The sequence below is a fragment of the Euprymna scolopes genome, chromosome 29 (assembly GCF_053919585.1).
Source record: "Euprymna scolopes isolate OS-2025 chromosome 29, ASM5391958v1, whole genome shotgun sequence".
Taxonomy (NCBI): Eukaryota; Metazoa; Mollusca; class Cephalopoda; order Sepiida; family Sepiolidae; genus Euprymna; species Euprymna scolopes.
In genome coordinates this window covers 51,941,289-51,956,974 of record NC_136510.1, presented here as the reverse complement: position 1 = coordinate 51,956,974, position 15,686 = coordinate 51,941,289, and the positions used below count along the sequence as shown (strand labels likewise).

Sequence of the window (15,686 nt, the reverse complement as noted above, 5' to 3'; positions counted from 1 at the left end):
TTTCGGTTCTGTCTGTATCTCTCCCACTCCTAACAAACATGGCCTGCATTTATTCCCTTTGATCTCCATGAACTGGCTTTTATGAAGACTAAAATCAATTGAATTGATCAACTTTTTTTTATTTTTAACCAATTCCATCCAGATAGAAAATATCGTGATGATATTTTCTAATATCTTTTTGGTCCAATGATTTTTTTCCTTCTTTTGTATGTCATTGATTTACTGTCATTTGTTTGCTGCGGTGCCGGTGCCGGATGGTGATTGTCCTTGGCATTATTCAGAGTAGGGATGGGGTAGGGAAATGGACGGTAGAAGCCAGAATTATCAGCCTTGCCCAAGGCTGAACTCTCCTGCGAAATTGTTGATAGATAACAAGGGATTAAAGCATAAAAAGTTCAACTCGTATTGGCTTCAAAATTTGTTCAAAACATCTTTAATGCCCTTCTCTTGAACAGACTCTTAAGATATCTTAATTGTACCTTAAATTTAACAGAATGTAAATGTGAAAGGGGGGTGGGAAATAAAAACATTTACAAAATAAGTAACCTGAGTAATAACTATTAAAAGGATTTTTTTTTTTTTTTTTACATTAATCTAGAGCTTTCATTATGGAATTCTTGAAAATGTCTTACTTGAAGCGTTTTCTTTATTATTATATTGTAGCTGTATATACTCGGCGTTGCCAAGTCGAAACCTATTGCTAAGCAGAGGGTTTAATCATATGCTATTTAAGATAGATCAAATATCCTAATTTGTTAGGATTTTCCTGAAAGTGGGATACATGTTGGATTTATGGAAGCATAAAACATCTATTAAAATCAAACGGGATATGACTTTCATAGCTTCAATAACTAAAAGTTGCTTCTGGTTTTAAATGTGACGGATGTTGGCTAATAATAATTAAGAATAAATTTAATCAACTTTAAATAATATTTCTAAGCAGAACAATGAAAACCATTCTATTACTAATAACCATTAATAAGGTAAGGTTAATTATTATAATAGATTTTGTTTAATATAATGTGTGAATGAGGTAACTTGTTTAACGTAGATTTCATTTGACTAATCGTGTGTGTGTGTGTATATATATATATATATATATATATGTGTGTGTGTGAGATATATATATATATATATATATATATATATATATATATATATCAAGGGTGTGAGTTCCATTATAGAAACCTTGATTCAATTTGAATAAAATAAAATATGCATCAAGTGCGCTTGAAAGCCAAATCACAACACAATATTAGAAAAATAAACAAATATTTTACTTATTTGAAATTTATAATTTAAATATATTTCGAAGTCAATCTCCATCCTCAGCATGTTGTTTTCTTTTTTTTCTTCTTTCTTGCCATGTTGTAACGTTTGAGAAAGAAAAGTCTGTAAAGATCCGTGCATTGTATTCAGTGGTTGTATTTTGAAATGTTAGAATGGTGCGTTGGCTAATGCGAGATTAATGTCAAGGGTGTGAATTCCATTATAGAAGCATTGATTCAATTTTCTTTCTCCAACTTATTAACATGGCAAGAAAGGGGGGAAAACATACTGAGGATGGAGTTTGACTCTGAAATATATTTAAATTATAAATTTTAAACAAGTAAAACATTTGTTTACTTTCCTAATATTCCCTTGTGATTTGGGTTTTAAGCGCACTTGATGCATATATATATATATATATATATATATATATATAATCATACTAAAATAAGTGTATAAAAGTCAATTTTCAGTATGAAAATTAATTTGTGAAACGGTATACCTTTTGTTAATATTGTGAACAAACGGAGCAGAATACCACTTTATTATAATTATTCTAATGCTAGAAATAGTTCACTAAATAATAAAGTGAACTGTGCATGTCTGACATGTTTCATCAATTACGTTTGCAAATTTAAGTTTATGACCTAAAAATGGAAAATCTTATAATAACTAATAATAAAAATAATTTCTTTCACTTTTAATAAAGGCAAAACCTGAAATATGAATTAATCTATGGGGATGTGGGTGTTTTATTTATAGATTCAGGAGAGAGAAAGAGGGAATTAGTTAATTAAAAATAAATAAATCTTTATATTTTTAAGGTAAGGTTTACCTAGAATGTGACAACAGTAGGTAACCAATTGTTGTTGATAAAAAGTAGATTATTACTTACCCAGGCAACACCAGGTAGCTCTGATAGTTTTTAATATGAATAAAATATATATATATATATATATATATATATATATATATATATATAAGAAACAGTATAAAAATAAAGTATGAAAAAGTAAGAAAACAGATTTACAAATATGAAAATTGAGAGAAATTGTGTATGTGAGTGTGTATGTATATATATATATATATATATATATATATATATATATATATATATATATATATATATATTCGCATTCCTGTCTGTTTATATTTGTTCGTTCACAATTTGATTAATATATACAAAAGGTCCATTATTTTCCTAATTACTTTTCATACTGAAAACTTACTTGCATAAACTTTATTTCATTTATTTCTATATATAGTATATGATTAAGAGGTAACCTCATTTGCATATTACATTAAGTAAAATCGGTTTTACTAAATAGGTATGTTAGAAAGAAAATTGGTTTAAGTGTTCTATTTAAAGTTAATTTATATTGATGATATATTTTGAATTATTATTACCCACATTGTTTTTTATAGAAACCGGTTTATAGTTATTTTCATTGGGTGCCATCTTTGTTCTCTTTTTTTTTGCATTTAAACAGGGGTGGTTTGTTATTTTGATGAATAATTATATTAAAACTAAAAACAATTTCCTTATTTCGATTTTTTTTTTCAGAGGATTACATTTTCATTTAAAAGAAACAAGCAATCTGATCCAATTATGATCCTTTATTTGAAACAAAAACAATCATTATTTTTGGAATTAGTTTAAATAATTTCTTTCTTTCATAAGCATTAGTTTTCACGTTCGCTTACACCAGCTAGTAGTCTTCTTTTTTTTTTTTTTTTTTTTTTTTTTTGCTTTAAAATATGGGTGTTCGGAAATTTCGGCAGATAATTAAAACAAAAAACAATTTTCATGTTTTGATTTTTTTTTTTTCTTTTTTTATCAGAGGGTTACATTTTTATTTAAAAGAAACGATTTAATCTAATTACAATTATTTAAAACAAAAACAAAAACTTTCATTTGCATTTTTCTACCAGCTTTTTTTTTTTTCTTTTGCACATAAACAGGGTTATTTTTTTTTCAACTTTGTATTATTCATTTGGCATTTTTTTGCAGTAGTTAATTACAACTAAACATTTCTCTTATTTTGAGGGTTATGTAAATCACATTTTTTTTTTTTCTTTTTTGACACTAACTGCTAATTTTTTTTTTCTTTTAATAACACAATAAGTCATAACTCATCATTTTTATAACAAAAACGCTTATTCGGTTAACACAAATTCTACTTTGGTATTTTTGAAACTGAATTATTTACAGTTTGTTTTCATTGCAACAGACCATAAAGAAAAATTTTTCTAGGCTAAGGCAGCATTAAAGAAACTTGCTTAAACTGGTATATAGTCATAAAAAAGTGCTCAATAACCGGAGAACAGATTCCCTTCATATCCCTTCTGCCGAAATATCTGGAGAGATTGTCAATTACATTTTGTGTTTTTATCCGTTCTTTTTTTTTTTTTAGATTGTTGTGGGCTAATGATGGAGTTGACATATAATAATGAAAAAGTGCTCAATATCCTTAGTATAGCAGGTGTGTCCAAACCGAACTTCATGTCGACCCGGGCAACGTCAGGTATCCATGCTAGTATGTATGTGTGTGTATATATATATATATATATATATATATATGTATAAGGAATGAAAAAATATACCAGCGGTGGTTGACGTTATGTTTAAAGAAAAAATAGAAAAAACCGAATGAAATTATTAAAAAATCAACGTTTCGTCCTTGTTTCAGAGGACATCTTCAGGATAATTGAAATAAAAATGTGAGAAAAGAAAAAGTCATAGATCGTGCGAAAAAAGACAGTTTTTAAATCCAACCCATGTCGTCCTTTCCCGACATGGGTTGGATTTAAAAACTCTTTTTTCGCACGATCTATGACTTTTTCTTTTCTCACATTTTTATTTCAATTATCCTGAAGATATCCTCTGAAACAAGGACGAAACGTTGATTTTTTAATAATTTCATTCGGTTTTTTCTATTTTTTCTTTAAACATATATATATATATATATATATATATATATATATATATATATATATGTTTATATATATATATAACGTGATGGGAGGATTCCAAATTTTTTAAGTCTGATACAAGTATAGATTCCGATTCTTTTAAAATTTCTTAACACTTAAAGATTGAATGCTTTTTAAAACAGTTCCAATGACTGTCTGCCTCACCCCCATGTAATGTCCACATATATTTTGAAAAATGTAAAATGCATTTGGGAGATGGACGTACACTCGTATAACAAGAGTAGATCTTTCTAAATACTTTTCTCTAATATTTTCCTTGTAATTGATTGAAAATTGTGAGACAATTTTTTTTTTTTTTTTTTAACAAATCTGATTTGCATTTGGTCGTCAATAATGCCATTTGAAATTTTCATAAACAATTAAAAAGAATCGACGGTTAGTATGCAAAATGCATAATGTTATTTAGAAAACCATTCTTAACATTGTGATTGGTCTCTGTTTACTATTCTCTACTTTCTCTCTGAATTGTTCATATTTTTTTCTCTCGCAATTTGGTCGATTATTAGATTGATTAGCTTTACTATAAAAAGAAAAACAAGATACAAATGATAAGTTGTAATAGTAATACTATGAATAATAATATTGGCAAATAGATTAACATATTTAGCCCCCCCCCCCCCCATGAGATTTTTTTTTAGATAATTACGTGTCAGAAAAACAATTATTTCAAAATTTGAAGTAGGAAAGCAATTCTGCACATAAGTTCAACATAAAATGATAATCATTTCCTGCTCCTTTGAATCTTGTCTAGTCACTCAAAAATCGAAACAAAATATTGGTAGAATGTAACATTTACGCTTGGTTTTTGACATTTATTTGATGTATTTCTTCCAGCATTTGTTTAATTTTTGATTTTGACCGGTTATCAGGGGTCATTGTGAAAAGCTTATGGGGCAGCCATTTTTTATTCTAACTCAACAGAATGAACACTGTTTGTACTGAAAACACACTTTAAAATAAGTTTAAATGCAAATAAACCTAGCCATTAAGGAAGAACAATCTTGCCTTTGGTAACATTTATTTGTTGTATATGTTTTTTTTGTCTCTTTTATTTTGTTGTTTTGTTAGTTATAGTAACAAATGCCCAAATTTTGCTCTTCTTTGTGGGATAAATTTAATTGTAGATATAATTTCCTTTTTAATCTGTTTTCCCTTTATGTATTTTAGCCAAGATTTTGATAAACTCAGGTTGAGATTTTTATCTATATTTTTCACTTGTGTCCCAATTTCAGAAGCAACCGATGACAGATGCCAACAAAATCAAAAATCTTTGTCCAGGGCATTTTAAATCCTTTGATATCAAGTGTAAACTCCCTTAAACGTTTACTAAATATATGAGAAAATATTTACAAAGGAATGTTTACAGTAATGTACCAATAAAAAAAATACATTAGACTCTAAGAATCCATGTTAAATATAGGAGTGGGATTTATAATCCATGCCTGGCTCTTAATCTTATGTTGTGAATGAACAACTTCTAATGAATAAATAAATTTGTATTTGTTTCATTTTTTTTATTGGCAAGAAAAAATTAAGAGTCATTTTGGAATTGGAAATTAGACTCAAAATTTTCTGATACTGATTCTAATATCCCCCAAAAGTTTTAATTTTTCTGATTTCGATTAATCATCCCAGCACTAATTTTATATATAATACATATGGATTAAGTTTTTTTCTTCTTCATTTATCTAAATTATATTCATATCCAAACACCTTAGGATTATTTAATTCAGTTATATATATTGTAAAATACCCCATATATACCGAGCTTTCAAAACATTCTTATCCCAGTGTTTCATTGGCATAATTTATATAAGCAGTTTTATGTTCTGATTCATTTTTAATTTCAATCTCGAATTTTCTTATATACATCCACAACAGTTTTGTTCATGTTAACATTAGTAGTAGTTATATTAACACGATTTAATGAAAAAGTTTAACATTCAAAATGATTACTTTGAAATTCAAATTATAACTTCTAGTCATGTGTACACAAGCCAACGACTAAGCTTACATTGGAATGATTTATTTTTAATGTTAACTCAGCACTAAACGCAATAACTAACAAAGTTTTTCTTTGTAAAAAATTAAAATTAATGTGCTTTATTTTAACAATTAAAGTTGTTGCTCACTATTACTATTATGATAAAAACCGTTATATTTGCCATAAAAAAAGGAAAAACTGCTTATCTTTTTAAACTACCAAAAAATATAGGTTCATATTTTTTATAATAATTTTCTCTTAAGTTTATTTTTAATAATGAAGGCACCCCCCCAAAAAAAAACAAACACAAAATAGCCATTTGAAATTACTCAAAATTACTTAACTATTATTTAACCAATTAACTGCTTTTTCGTTTACTCCTTTCATTATACAACCAGTTTTTAATTGGTAATTTATTTTTATGCTTATACAAAACCAAATCCATTGATTTTGAATGTCGAAAAGAACATATAATATAACCTTTTATTTTCTAATAAGGAAAATTAATAAAATGTGACCATGTTCATACATAGTAAATTTCCCCAATATTAGAATATATCAAATAACAAAAATGACAATTATTTTTGTGAATTTTATCAAGTGAACAAAATGTGAAATAAAAATTATTTCTTTGTTTTTCTGTAAAGACGGCTACAGTTTAATTGCTGCCAGAAGGTTGGTAGCTTTTTGCTAATACTGAAGTAAAAAAGCATATAAAAATAAAATGTTTAAATTCAACATTAATTCACACGGTTAATGGTAGCTGAATGGATACGGCCTTTGCTAATCAAGCTAGAGATGGCTTGTGTTGCTAGGTTTGAATCTGACTATTGTTAATCGTGACACCTTGCACTGAAGATTCCCGAAAGGATGAAACACTGGTGTCTCTAGGTATTTAATTATTACAGTATATATATATATATATATATATATATATATATATTATATTAGGGATGTACCAATTATCAAATTGGCCCATTACTAATTAATCGGCCTTTGATAATTGGTTTTCTAATGCCGATTTATCAACAAATTTTGTCATAAATGATAATCATATTGGAAAGGAAGACAAGTTATTTCACTCTTTTGCTTGCCACTGAAATTTGTCGAAAAGACATGCATCGTCTAAACCATATCAAAAACAGACATGACGTGCTGTTCACACTTTTACAACTGCACTGAATTTGAAACAAATAGATGTAAGCATATGGAAAATTTCCCTCCTTTCTTGTCCTAACGAATTATTATTTTTTACTTTAAATCACTGTCAAAGAAAATTATTACTTCATCTTTCAGTTTTTATGTTGAGGAATTTTACAGTAAATCGCGACGATGTGTGAATCGAAAATAAAGCATTTTTCATCAGTCATACTCTTGTTCCTTATTTTCGGACTCTTGCTACCATTACATATTTTTGTTTTTATGGTTTTGATAATGCGTATTTTATGATAAATTACTAATTGATATCAGACATAAGTAATTTAAATATGCAAAAAAATTAATTAAATATCAACAACCTTCAACCATTATGACAATCAGTTTTTGCTGGAAGTATTTTGATGTCAATCCCAAGAATAAGAATACAGCTGCTTGCAAGTCATGTCAAACCATTACATCAGAAGGTGGCAAATCAGCAAAAGCTTTTACAATGATTAATATGTTACACCATCTTAGAAAAGTTCATTCAAAAGCAGAAGTTGCAAATAAGAAAAGGAAGCACAACGAATATTCAAGAACAGGCATTCCAGGAACAAATCATAGCAACTATGAGCCTTCAGTGAAACACCAAACTACTATAGAATCAATATTGGCCAAAAAGAAAATTTGGGATAATAATGATCACAAGAGATCCATTATCTGATCAGAGAAATGATTGCTGTTGATATTCAACCATATTTTGTAACATCTGACATTGGATTTAATAGGCTTGTTGCAAAACTTTGTTCAAATTACAGCATTCCATCAAAACTATAGTTCACTGCAAAATAATTTTTGATATATTTACAAAAGTAAAAAAAAAATTCAACTGTTTCTTCCTGAAATTAGCATTTCATGAACTATAGACATTTGGAGAGCTACAACAGATAATGCCCCCTTTCTAACTTTGACAAGTCATTGGTTTTCAGATGACTTTGAACAGTGCAGAGCTGTGTTTAGAGTTGTTTCGTTTCCTGGAGCACACACAGGTGCAATAATAAGTGAAGAATTGCACAACGTTATGGATGAACATAAAATATTGAATAAAAATTTTCCAAATCTGACAGGATTCAGGAACTAATATAGTTGCTAAAGTCAGAATGTAATTTAGAATAACTGTCATACATTGTGATTCAGGCTGTAAAACAACTATTACATCTAACTTTAATCGCTTTACATTAGCAATTAGCAAATTAACTGAAATACAGAATCAGCTTAATTTGGAAAAAAACAAACTCATTCAAAATGTGACCACATGGTGGAATTCAACATATTATATGCTGAAAATAAATTTAGAAAAATGAAAAGTTCTTGTAAAGTATGCTGTGAAGATTCCTACCTTAACAACTTGCGAATAGGGACTTGTTTGAAAAAATATCCAGTTCCTGAGTCCATTTGAAGAAATCACCAAAGAAACAAGTTACAGAACATCACTCATATCAATGAAAATATCTACGAATTTAGCTGTGAGCTTACGAGGGGTGTGCAATAAGTAATGCCCCTGACCCACTTCCCATAGCAGTAGAGCAACGAAACTTGGCACAGTTATTAGTCTCTCTCTACATAGGAACCACTCAGAGTTATGTATTTCTCCCATCGATGGATGCAGCTCTGGAGGCCGTTTTTGTAGAACATCCCAGGTTGGTACTCCAACCACGATGGGACTTAAGAAATCAAGGCTGCATCATCTGGGAAACGCTTTCCTTTCAAAAACAACTTCATGGCTGGGAAGAGGTGAAAGTCAGAGGGTTCAAGGTCAGGATAGTAGGAAGTATGGGGAATGATTTCATAACCACACGCCCATGCTTCTGATCTTGCGACATGCGAGTTGATGACCGGAGCGTTGTCCTGCAGGAGGAGGGTACCTTTGCTGATCTTGCCCTGCCTCTTGATTTTGATAGCTTCCCTTAGTTTCCTCAAAAGTGAAGCATAATAGGCTCCTGTAATTGTGGTACCCGTTGCCAGGAAATCTATCATCACTACTCAATCCTGGTTCCAGAAGACTGTGAGCATGACCTTGCCAGTGGAGGACTGCATCCTTGCCTTTTTTGGAGGTGGTGAGTCCAAGTGCTTCCACTGCATTGACTGGGCTTTGGTCTCTGTATCATAGTGATGGACCCAGGTTTCATCCTGTGTAATCAGTCTTTTGAAAAACTTTGACTCATCTTCTTGGCACATCTCCAAATTCATCCTCGAGCACTCGATGCGTTCTCGCTTCTGGAATGGTGTGAGCAACCTGGGAATCCATCTGGAAGACACCTTATGCATATGCAAATGGTCATGAATGATAGTTTCCACAGACCCTGTACTAATCTTGACATCTTGGGCTATTTGGCAATTATGTAATGCGCCGATCTTCCAAAATAGCAGCCTCAACTTGATGGACAGATACCTCATCATTGGCAGAAGGTGGGAGGGGGGGGGGGCGACCAGGTCTGGGAGTTGTTTCCACAGACATCCAGCCATGTTTGAATTCACGATTGCCAGCGTTTTACAAGGTCATATGATGGGGCATTATCACCATAAGTTTCTTTCATTTCATCAAAAGTCTCCTGTGGTGTGCGTCCTTTCAAATACAAAAACCGGATCACTGCTCGACATTCAACAGGCTCCATTTCACACCTGACTCAGTTCAAACACCTGTAAAACAGAAACCACAATTAGTTCAGAGCTGTAATTTACCACATAACCCGTAGAGATATAAAATATTGCACATGTAAAATTTCAGCTAGATCAGACAACTGCAAGTGAGTCAGGGGCATTACTTATTGCACGCCCCTCGTATTTGTCAAAAGTTGCCCAATTTAATTCTAGCTAATTCTAACTTCAGTGGAATCTTTCTTATCGTTGTTGAACAATTCAGGTTATCAATTAAAACAAGATTTTCATCCTATCTAAATGATAAAAATTTGTGTATATCTACTTTCCTAAACCCATGATCCAAATGTTTTAAAAGATTGGCATAGAAAACATTTAGAATTGGATTCTATTTCTACTTTTCACTGATCAGTATACACAGACATGTGTAAATAACAATATGACAACTTTGAAACTAAAAAGTAACCAGTAAAAATGTCGCAGAGGATTCTTTCATCACTCCTAATATAAAAAGACAATAGTAAATAAAGTACAATTATTTCTAATTCAATTTTGACCTTCATTTTTCAGGTGTCTCTCCCGTCACTCTCTTTCCCCTCTCTCCCGTCACTCTCTTTCCCCTCTCTCCCGTCACTCTCTTTCCCCTCCCTCCCGTCACTCTCTTTCCCCCTCCCTCCCGTCACTCTCTTTCCCCTCCCTCCCGTCACTCTCTTTCCCCTCCCTCCCGTCACTCTCTTTCCCCTCCCTCCCGTCACTCTCTTTCCCCCTCCCTCCCGTCACTCTCTTTCCCCTCCCTCCCGTCACTCTCTTTCCCCTCCCTCCCGTCACTCTCTTTCCCCTCCCTCCCGTCACTCTCTTTCCCCTCCCTCCCGTCACTCTCTTTCCCCTCCCTCCCGTCACTCTCTTTCCCCTCCCTCCCGGCACTCTCTTTCCCCTCCCTCCCGTCACTCTCTTTCCCCCTCCCTCCCGTCACTCTCTTTCCCCTCCCTCCCGTCACTCTCTTTCCCCTCCCTCCCGTCACTCTCTTTCCCCTCCCTCCCGTCACTCTCTTTCCCCTCCCTCCCGTCACTCTCTTTCCCCTCTCTCCCGTCACTCTCTTTCCCCTCTCTCCCGTCACTCTCTTTCCCCTCTCTCCCGTCACTCTCTTTCCCCTCCCTCCCGTCACTCTCTTTCCCCTCCCTCCCGTCACTCTCTTTCCCCCTCCCTCCCGTCACTCTCTTTCCCCTCCCTCCCGTCACTCTCTTTCCCCTCCCTCCCGTCACTCTCTTTCCCCTCTCTCCCGTCACTCTCTTTCCCCTCCCTCCCGTCACTCTCTTTCCCCTCCCCTCCCGTCACTCTCTTTCCCCTCCCTCCCGTCACTCTCTTTCCCCTCCCTCCCGTCACTCTCTTTCCCCTCCCTCCCGTCACTCTCTTTCCCCTCCCTCCCGTCACTCTCTTTCCCCTCCCTCCCGTCACTCTCTTTCCCCTCCCTCCCGTCACTCTCTTTCCCCTCCCTCCCGTCACTCTCTTTCCCCCTCCCTCCCGTCACTCTCTTTCCCCTCCCTCCCGTCACTCTCTTTCCCCTCCCTCCCGTCACTCTCTTTCCCCTCCCTCCCGTCACTCTCTTTCCCCTCCCTCCCGTCACTCTCTTTCCCCTCCCTCCCGTCACTCTCTTTCCCCTCCCTCCCGTCACTCTCTTTCCCCTCCCCTCCCGTCACTCTCTTTCCCCTCCCTCCCGTCACTCTCTTTCCCCTCCCTCCCGTCACTCTCTTTCCCCTCCCTCCCGTCACTCTCTTTCCCCTCCCTCCCGTCACTCTCTTCCCCTCCTCCCGTCACTCTCTTTCCCCTCCTCCCGTCACTCTCTTTCCCCTCCCACCGTCACTCTCTTTCCCCTCCCTCCCGTCACTCTCTTTCCCCTCCCTCCCGTCACTCTCTTTCCCCTCCCTCCCGTCACTCTCTTTCCCCTCTCTCCCGTCACTCTCTTTCCCCTCCCTCCCGTCACTCTCTTTCCCTCTCTCCCGTCACTCTCTTTCCCTCCCTCCCGTCACTCTCTTTCCCCTCCCTCCCGTCACTCTCTTTCCCCTCCCTCCCGTCACTCTCTTTCCCCTCTCTCCCGTCACTCTCTTTCCCCTCCCTCCCGTCACTCTCTTTCCCCTCCCTCCCGTCACTCTCTTTCCCCTCCCTCCCGTCACTCTCTTTCCCCTCCCTCCCGTCACTCTCTTTCCCCTCCCTCCCGTCACTCTCTTTCCCCTCCCTCCCGTCACTCTCTTTCCCCTCCCTCCCGTCACTCTCTTTCCCCTCCCTCCCGTCACTCTCTTTCCCCTCCCTCCCGTCACTCTCTTTCCCCTCCCTCCCGTCACTCTCTTTCCCCTCCCTCCCGTCACTCTCTTTCCCCTCCCTCCCGTCACTCTCTTTCCCCTCCCTCCCGTCACTCTCTTTCCCCTCCCTCCCGTCACTCTCTTTCCCCTCCCTCCCGTCACTCTCTTTCCCCTCCCTCCCGTCACTCTCTTTCCCCTCCCTCCCGTCACTCTCTTTCCCCTCCCTCCCGGCACTCTCTTTCCCCTCCCTCCCGTCACTCTCTTTCCCCTCTCTCCCGTCACTCTCTTTCCCCTCCCTCCCGTCACTCTCTTTCCCCTCCCTCCGTCACTCTCTTTCCCCTCCCTCCCGTCACTCTCTTTCCCCTCCCTCCCGTCACTCTCTTTCCCCTCCCTCCCGTCACTCTCTTTCCCCTCCCTCCCGTCACTCTCTTTCCCCTCCCTCCCGTCACTCTCTTTCCCCTCCCTCCCGTCACTCTCTTTCCCCTCCCTCCCGTCACTCTCTTTCCCCTCCCTCCCGTCACTCTCTTTCCCCTCCCTCCCGTCACTCTCTTTCCCCTCCCTCCCGTCACTCTCTTTCCCCTCCCTCCCGTCACTCTCTTTCCCCTCCCTCCCGTCACTCTCTTTCCCCTCCCTCCCGTCACTCTCTTTCCCCTCCTCCCGTCACTCTCTTTCCCCTCCCTCCCGTCACTCTCTTTCCCCTCCCTCCCGTCACTCTCTTTCCCCTCCCTCCCGTCACTCTCTTTCCCCTCCCTCCCGTCACTCTCTTTCCCCTCCCTCCCGTCACTCTCTTTCCCCTCCCTCCCGTCACTCTCTTTCCCCTCCCTCCCGTCACTCTCTTTCCCCTCCCTCCCGTCACTCTCTTTCCCCTCCCTCCGTCACTCTCTTTCCCCTCCCTCCCGTCACTCTCTTTCCCCTCCCTCCCGTCACTCTCTTTCCCCTCCCTCCCGTCACTCTCTTTCCCCTCCCTCCCGTCACTCTCTTTCCCCTCCCTCCCGTCACTCTCTTTCCCCTCCCTCCCGTCACTCTCTTTCCCCTCCCTCCCGTCACTCTCTTTCCCCTCCCTCCCGTCACTCTCTTTCCCCTCCCTCCCGTCACTCTCTTTCCCTCCCTCCCGTCACTCTCTTTCCCCTCCCTCCCGTCACTCTCTTTCCCCTCCCTCCCGTCACTCTCTTTCCCCTCCCTCCCGTCACTCTCTTTCCCCTCCCTCCCGTCACTCTCTTTCCCCTCCCTCCCGTCACTCTCTTTCCCCTCCCTCCCGTCACTCTCTTTCCCCTCCCTCCCGTCACTCTCTTTCCCCTCCCTCCCGTCACTCTCTTTCCCCTCCCTCCCGTCACTCTCTTTCCCTCCCTCCCGTCACTCTCTTTCCCCTCCCTCCCGTCACTCTCTTTCCCCTCCCTCCCGTCACTCTCTTTCCCCTCCCTCCCGTCACTCTCTTTCCCCTCCCTCCCGTCACTCTCTTTCCCCTCCCTCCCGTCACTCTCTTTCCCCTCCCTCCCGTCACTCTCTTTCCCCTCCCTCCCGTCACTCTCTTTCCCCTCCCTCCCGTCACTCTCTTTCCCCTCCCTCCCGTCACTCTCTTTCCCCTCCCTCCCGTCACTCTCTTTCCCCTCCCTCCCGTCACTCTCTTTCCCCTCCCTCCCGTCACTCTCTTTCCCCTCCCTCCCGTCACTCTCTTTCCCCTCCCTCCCGTCACTCTCTTTCCCCTCCCTCCCGTCACTCTCTTTCCCCTCCCTCCCGTCACTCTCTTTCCCCTCCCTCCCGTCACTCTCTTTCCCCTCCCTCCCGTCACTCTCTTTCCCTCCCTCCCGTCACTCTCTTTCCCCTCCCTCCCGTCACTCTCTTTCCCCTCCCTCCCGTCACTCTCTTTCCCCTCCCTCCCGTCACTCTCTTTCCCCTCCCTCCCGTCACTCTCTTTCCCCTCCCTCCCGTCACTCTCTTTCCCCTCCCTCCCGTCACTCTCTTTCCCCCTCCCTCCCGTCACTCTCTTTCCCCTCCCTCCCGTCACTCTCTTTCCCCTCCCTCCCGTCACTCTCTTTCCCCTCCCTCCCGTCACTCTCTTTCCCCTCCCTCCCGTCACTCTCTTTCCCCTCCCTCCCGTCACTCTCTTTCCCCTCCCTCCCGTCACTCTCTTTCCCCTCCCTCCCGTCACTCTCTTTCCCCTCCCTCCCGTCACTCTCTTTCCCCTCCCTCCCGTCACTCTCTTTCCCCTCCCTCCCGCACTCTCTTTCCCCTCCCTCCCGTCACTCTCTTTCCCCTCCCTCCCGTCACTCTCTTTCCCCTCCCTCCCGTCACTCTCTTTCCCCTCCCTCCCGTCACTCTCTTTCCCCTCCCTCCCGTCACTCTCTTTCCCCTCCCTCCCGTCACTCTCTTTCCCCTCCCTCCCGTCACTCTCTTTCCCCTCCCTCCCGTCACTCTCTTTCCCCTCCCTCCCGTCACTCTCTTTCCCCTCCCTCCCGTCACTCTCTTTCCCTCCCTCCCGTCACTCTCTTTCCCCTCCCTCCCGTCACTCTCTTTCCCCTCCCTCCCGTCACTCTCTTTCCCCTCCTCCCGTCACTCTCTTTCTCCCTCCTCCCGTCACTCTCTTTCTCCTCTCTCCCGTCACTCTCTTTCCCCTCCCTCCCGTCACTCTCTTTCCCCTCTCTCTCTCCCGTCACTCTCTTTCTCCTCTCTCTCTCCCGGCTCTCTCTTTCTCCTCTCCTCTCCCGTCTCTCTCTTCTCTCTCTCTCTCCCGTCTCTCTCTTTCTCTCTCTCTCTCCCGTCACTCTCTTTCTCCTCTCTCCTCTCTCTCTTTCTCTCTCCTCTCTCTCTTCTCTCTCTCCCGTCTCTCTCTTTCTCTTTCTCTCCCGTCTCTCTCTTTCTCTCTCCCGGCTCTCTCTTTCTCTCTCCGTCTCTCTCTTCCCTCCTCCCGGCTCTCTCTTTCTCTCTCTCTCTCTTCTCTCTCCCGGCTCTCTCTTTCTCTCTCCCGGCTCTCTCTTTCTCTCTCTCTCTTCTCTCTCTCCGGCTCTCTCTTTCTCTCTCCGCTCTCTCTCTCTCTCTCTCTCTCTCTCTCTCTCTCCCGGCTCTCTCTTTCTCTCTCTCTCTCTCTCTCCTCTTTCTCTCTCTCTCTCTCCCGCTCTCTCTTTCTCTCTCTTCTCCCGGCTCTCTCTTTCTCTCTCTCTCTCTCCCGGCTCTCTCTTCTCTCTCTCTCTCTCCCGGCTCTCTCTTCTCTCTCTCTCTCTCCCGTCTCTCTCTTTCTCTCTCTCTCTCTCCCGGCTCTCTCTTTCTCTCTCTCTCTCTCCCGGCTCTCTCTTTCTCTCTCTCTCTCTCCCGGCTCTCTCTTTCTCTCTCTCTCTCTCTCCCGGCTCTCT

The 15,686-nt window shown here is 40.1% G+C and overlaps 1 protein-coding gene across 10 annotated transcripts in view; it reads left to right on the top strand.

The window, feature by feature from the left end:
* Window positions 1-15,686, top strand: part of LOC145252651 (cleavage and polyadenylation specificity factor subunit 5-like) — a 506,089-nt gene that overhangs the window by 248,398 nt on the left and 242,005 nt on the right. The window contains exon 7 of one of the 10 annotated variants that reach the window (XM_080112403.1): window positions 3,684-3,795. The exons of 8 other annotated variants lie outside the window; for them this stretch is intronic. In XM_080112403.1, the coding sequence (XP_079968529.1) occupies window positions 3,684-3,717 (34 nt within the window). In that variant the 3' untranslated portion in view covers window positions 3,718-3,795. Of the gene's footprint in view, window positions 1-3,683; window positions 3,796-15,686 lie in introns of those variants that run through there. One more of the 10 variants, XM_080112398.1, reaches the window with a different exon arrangement.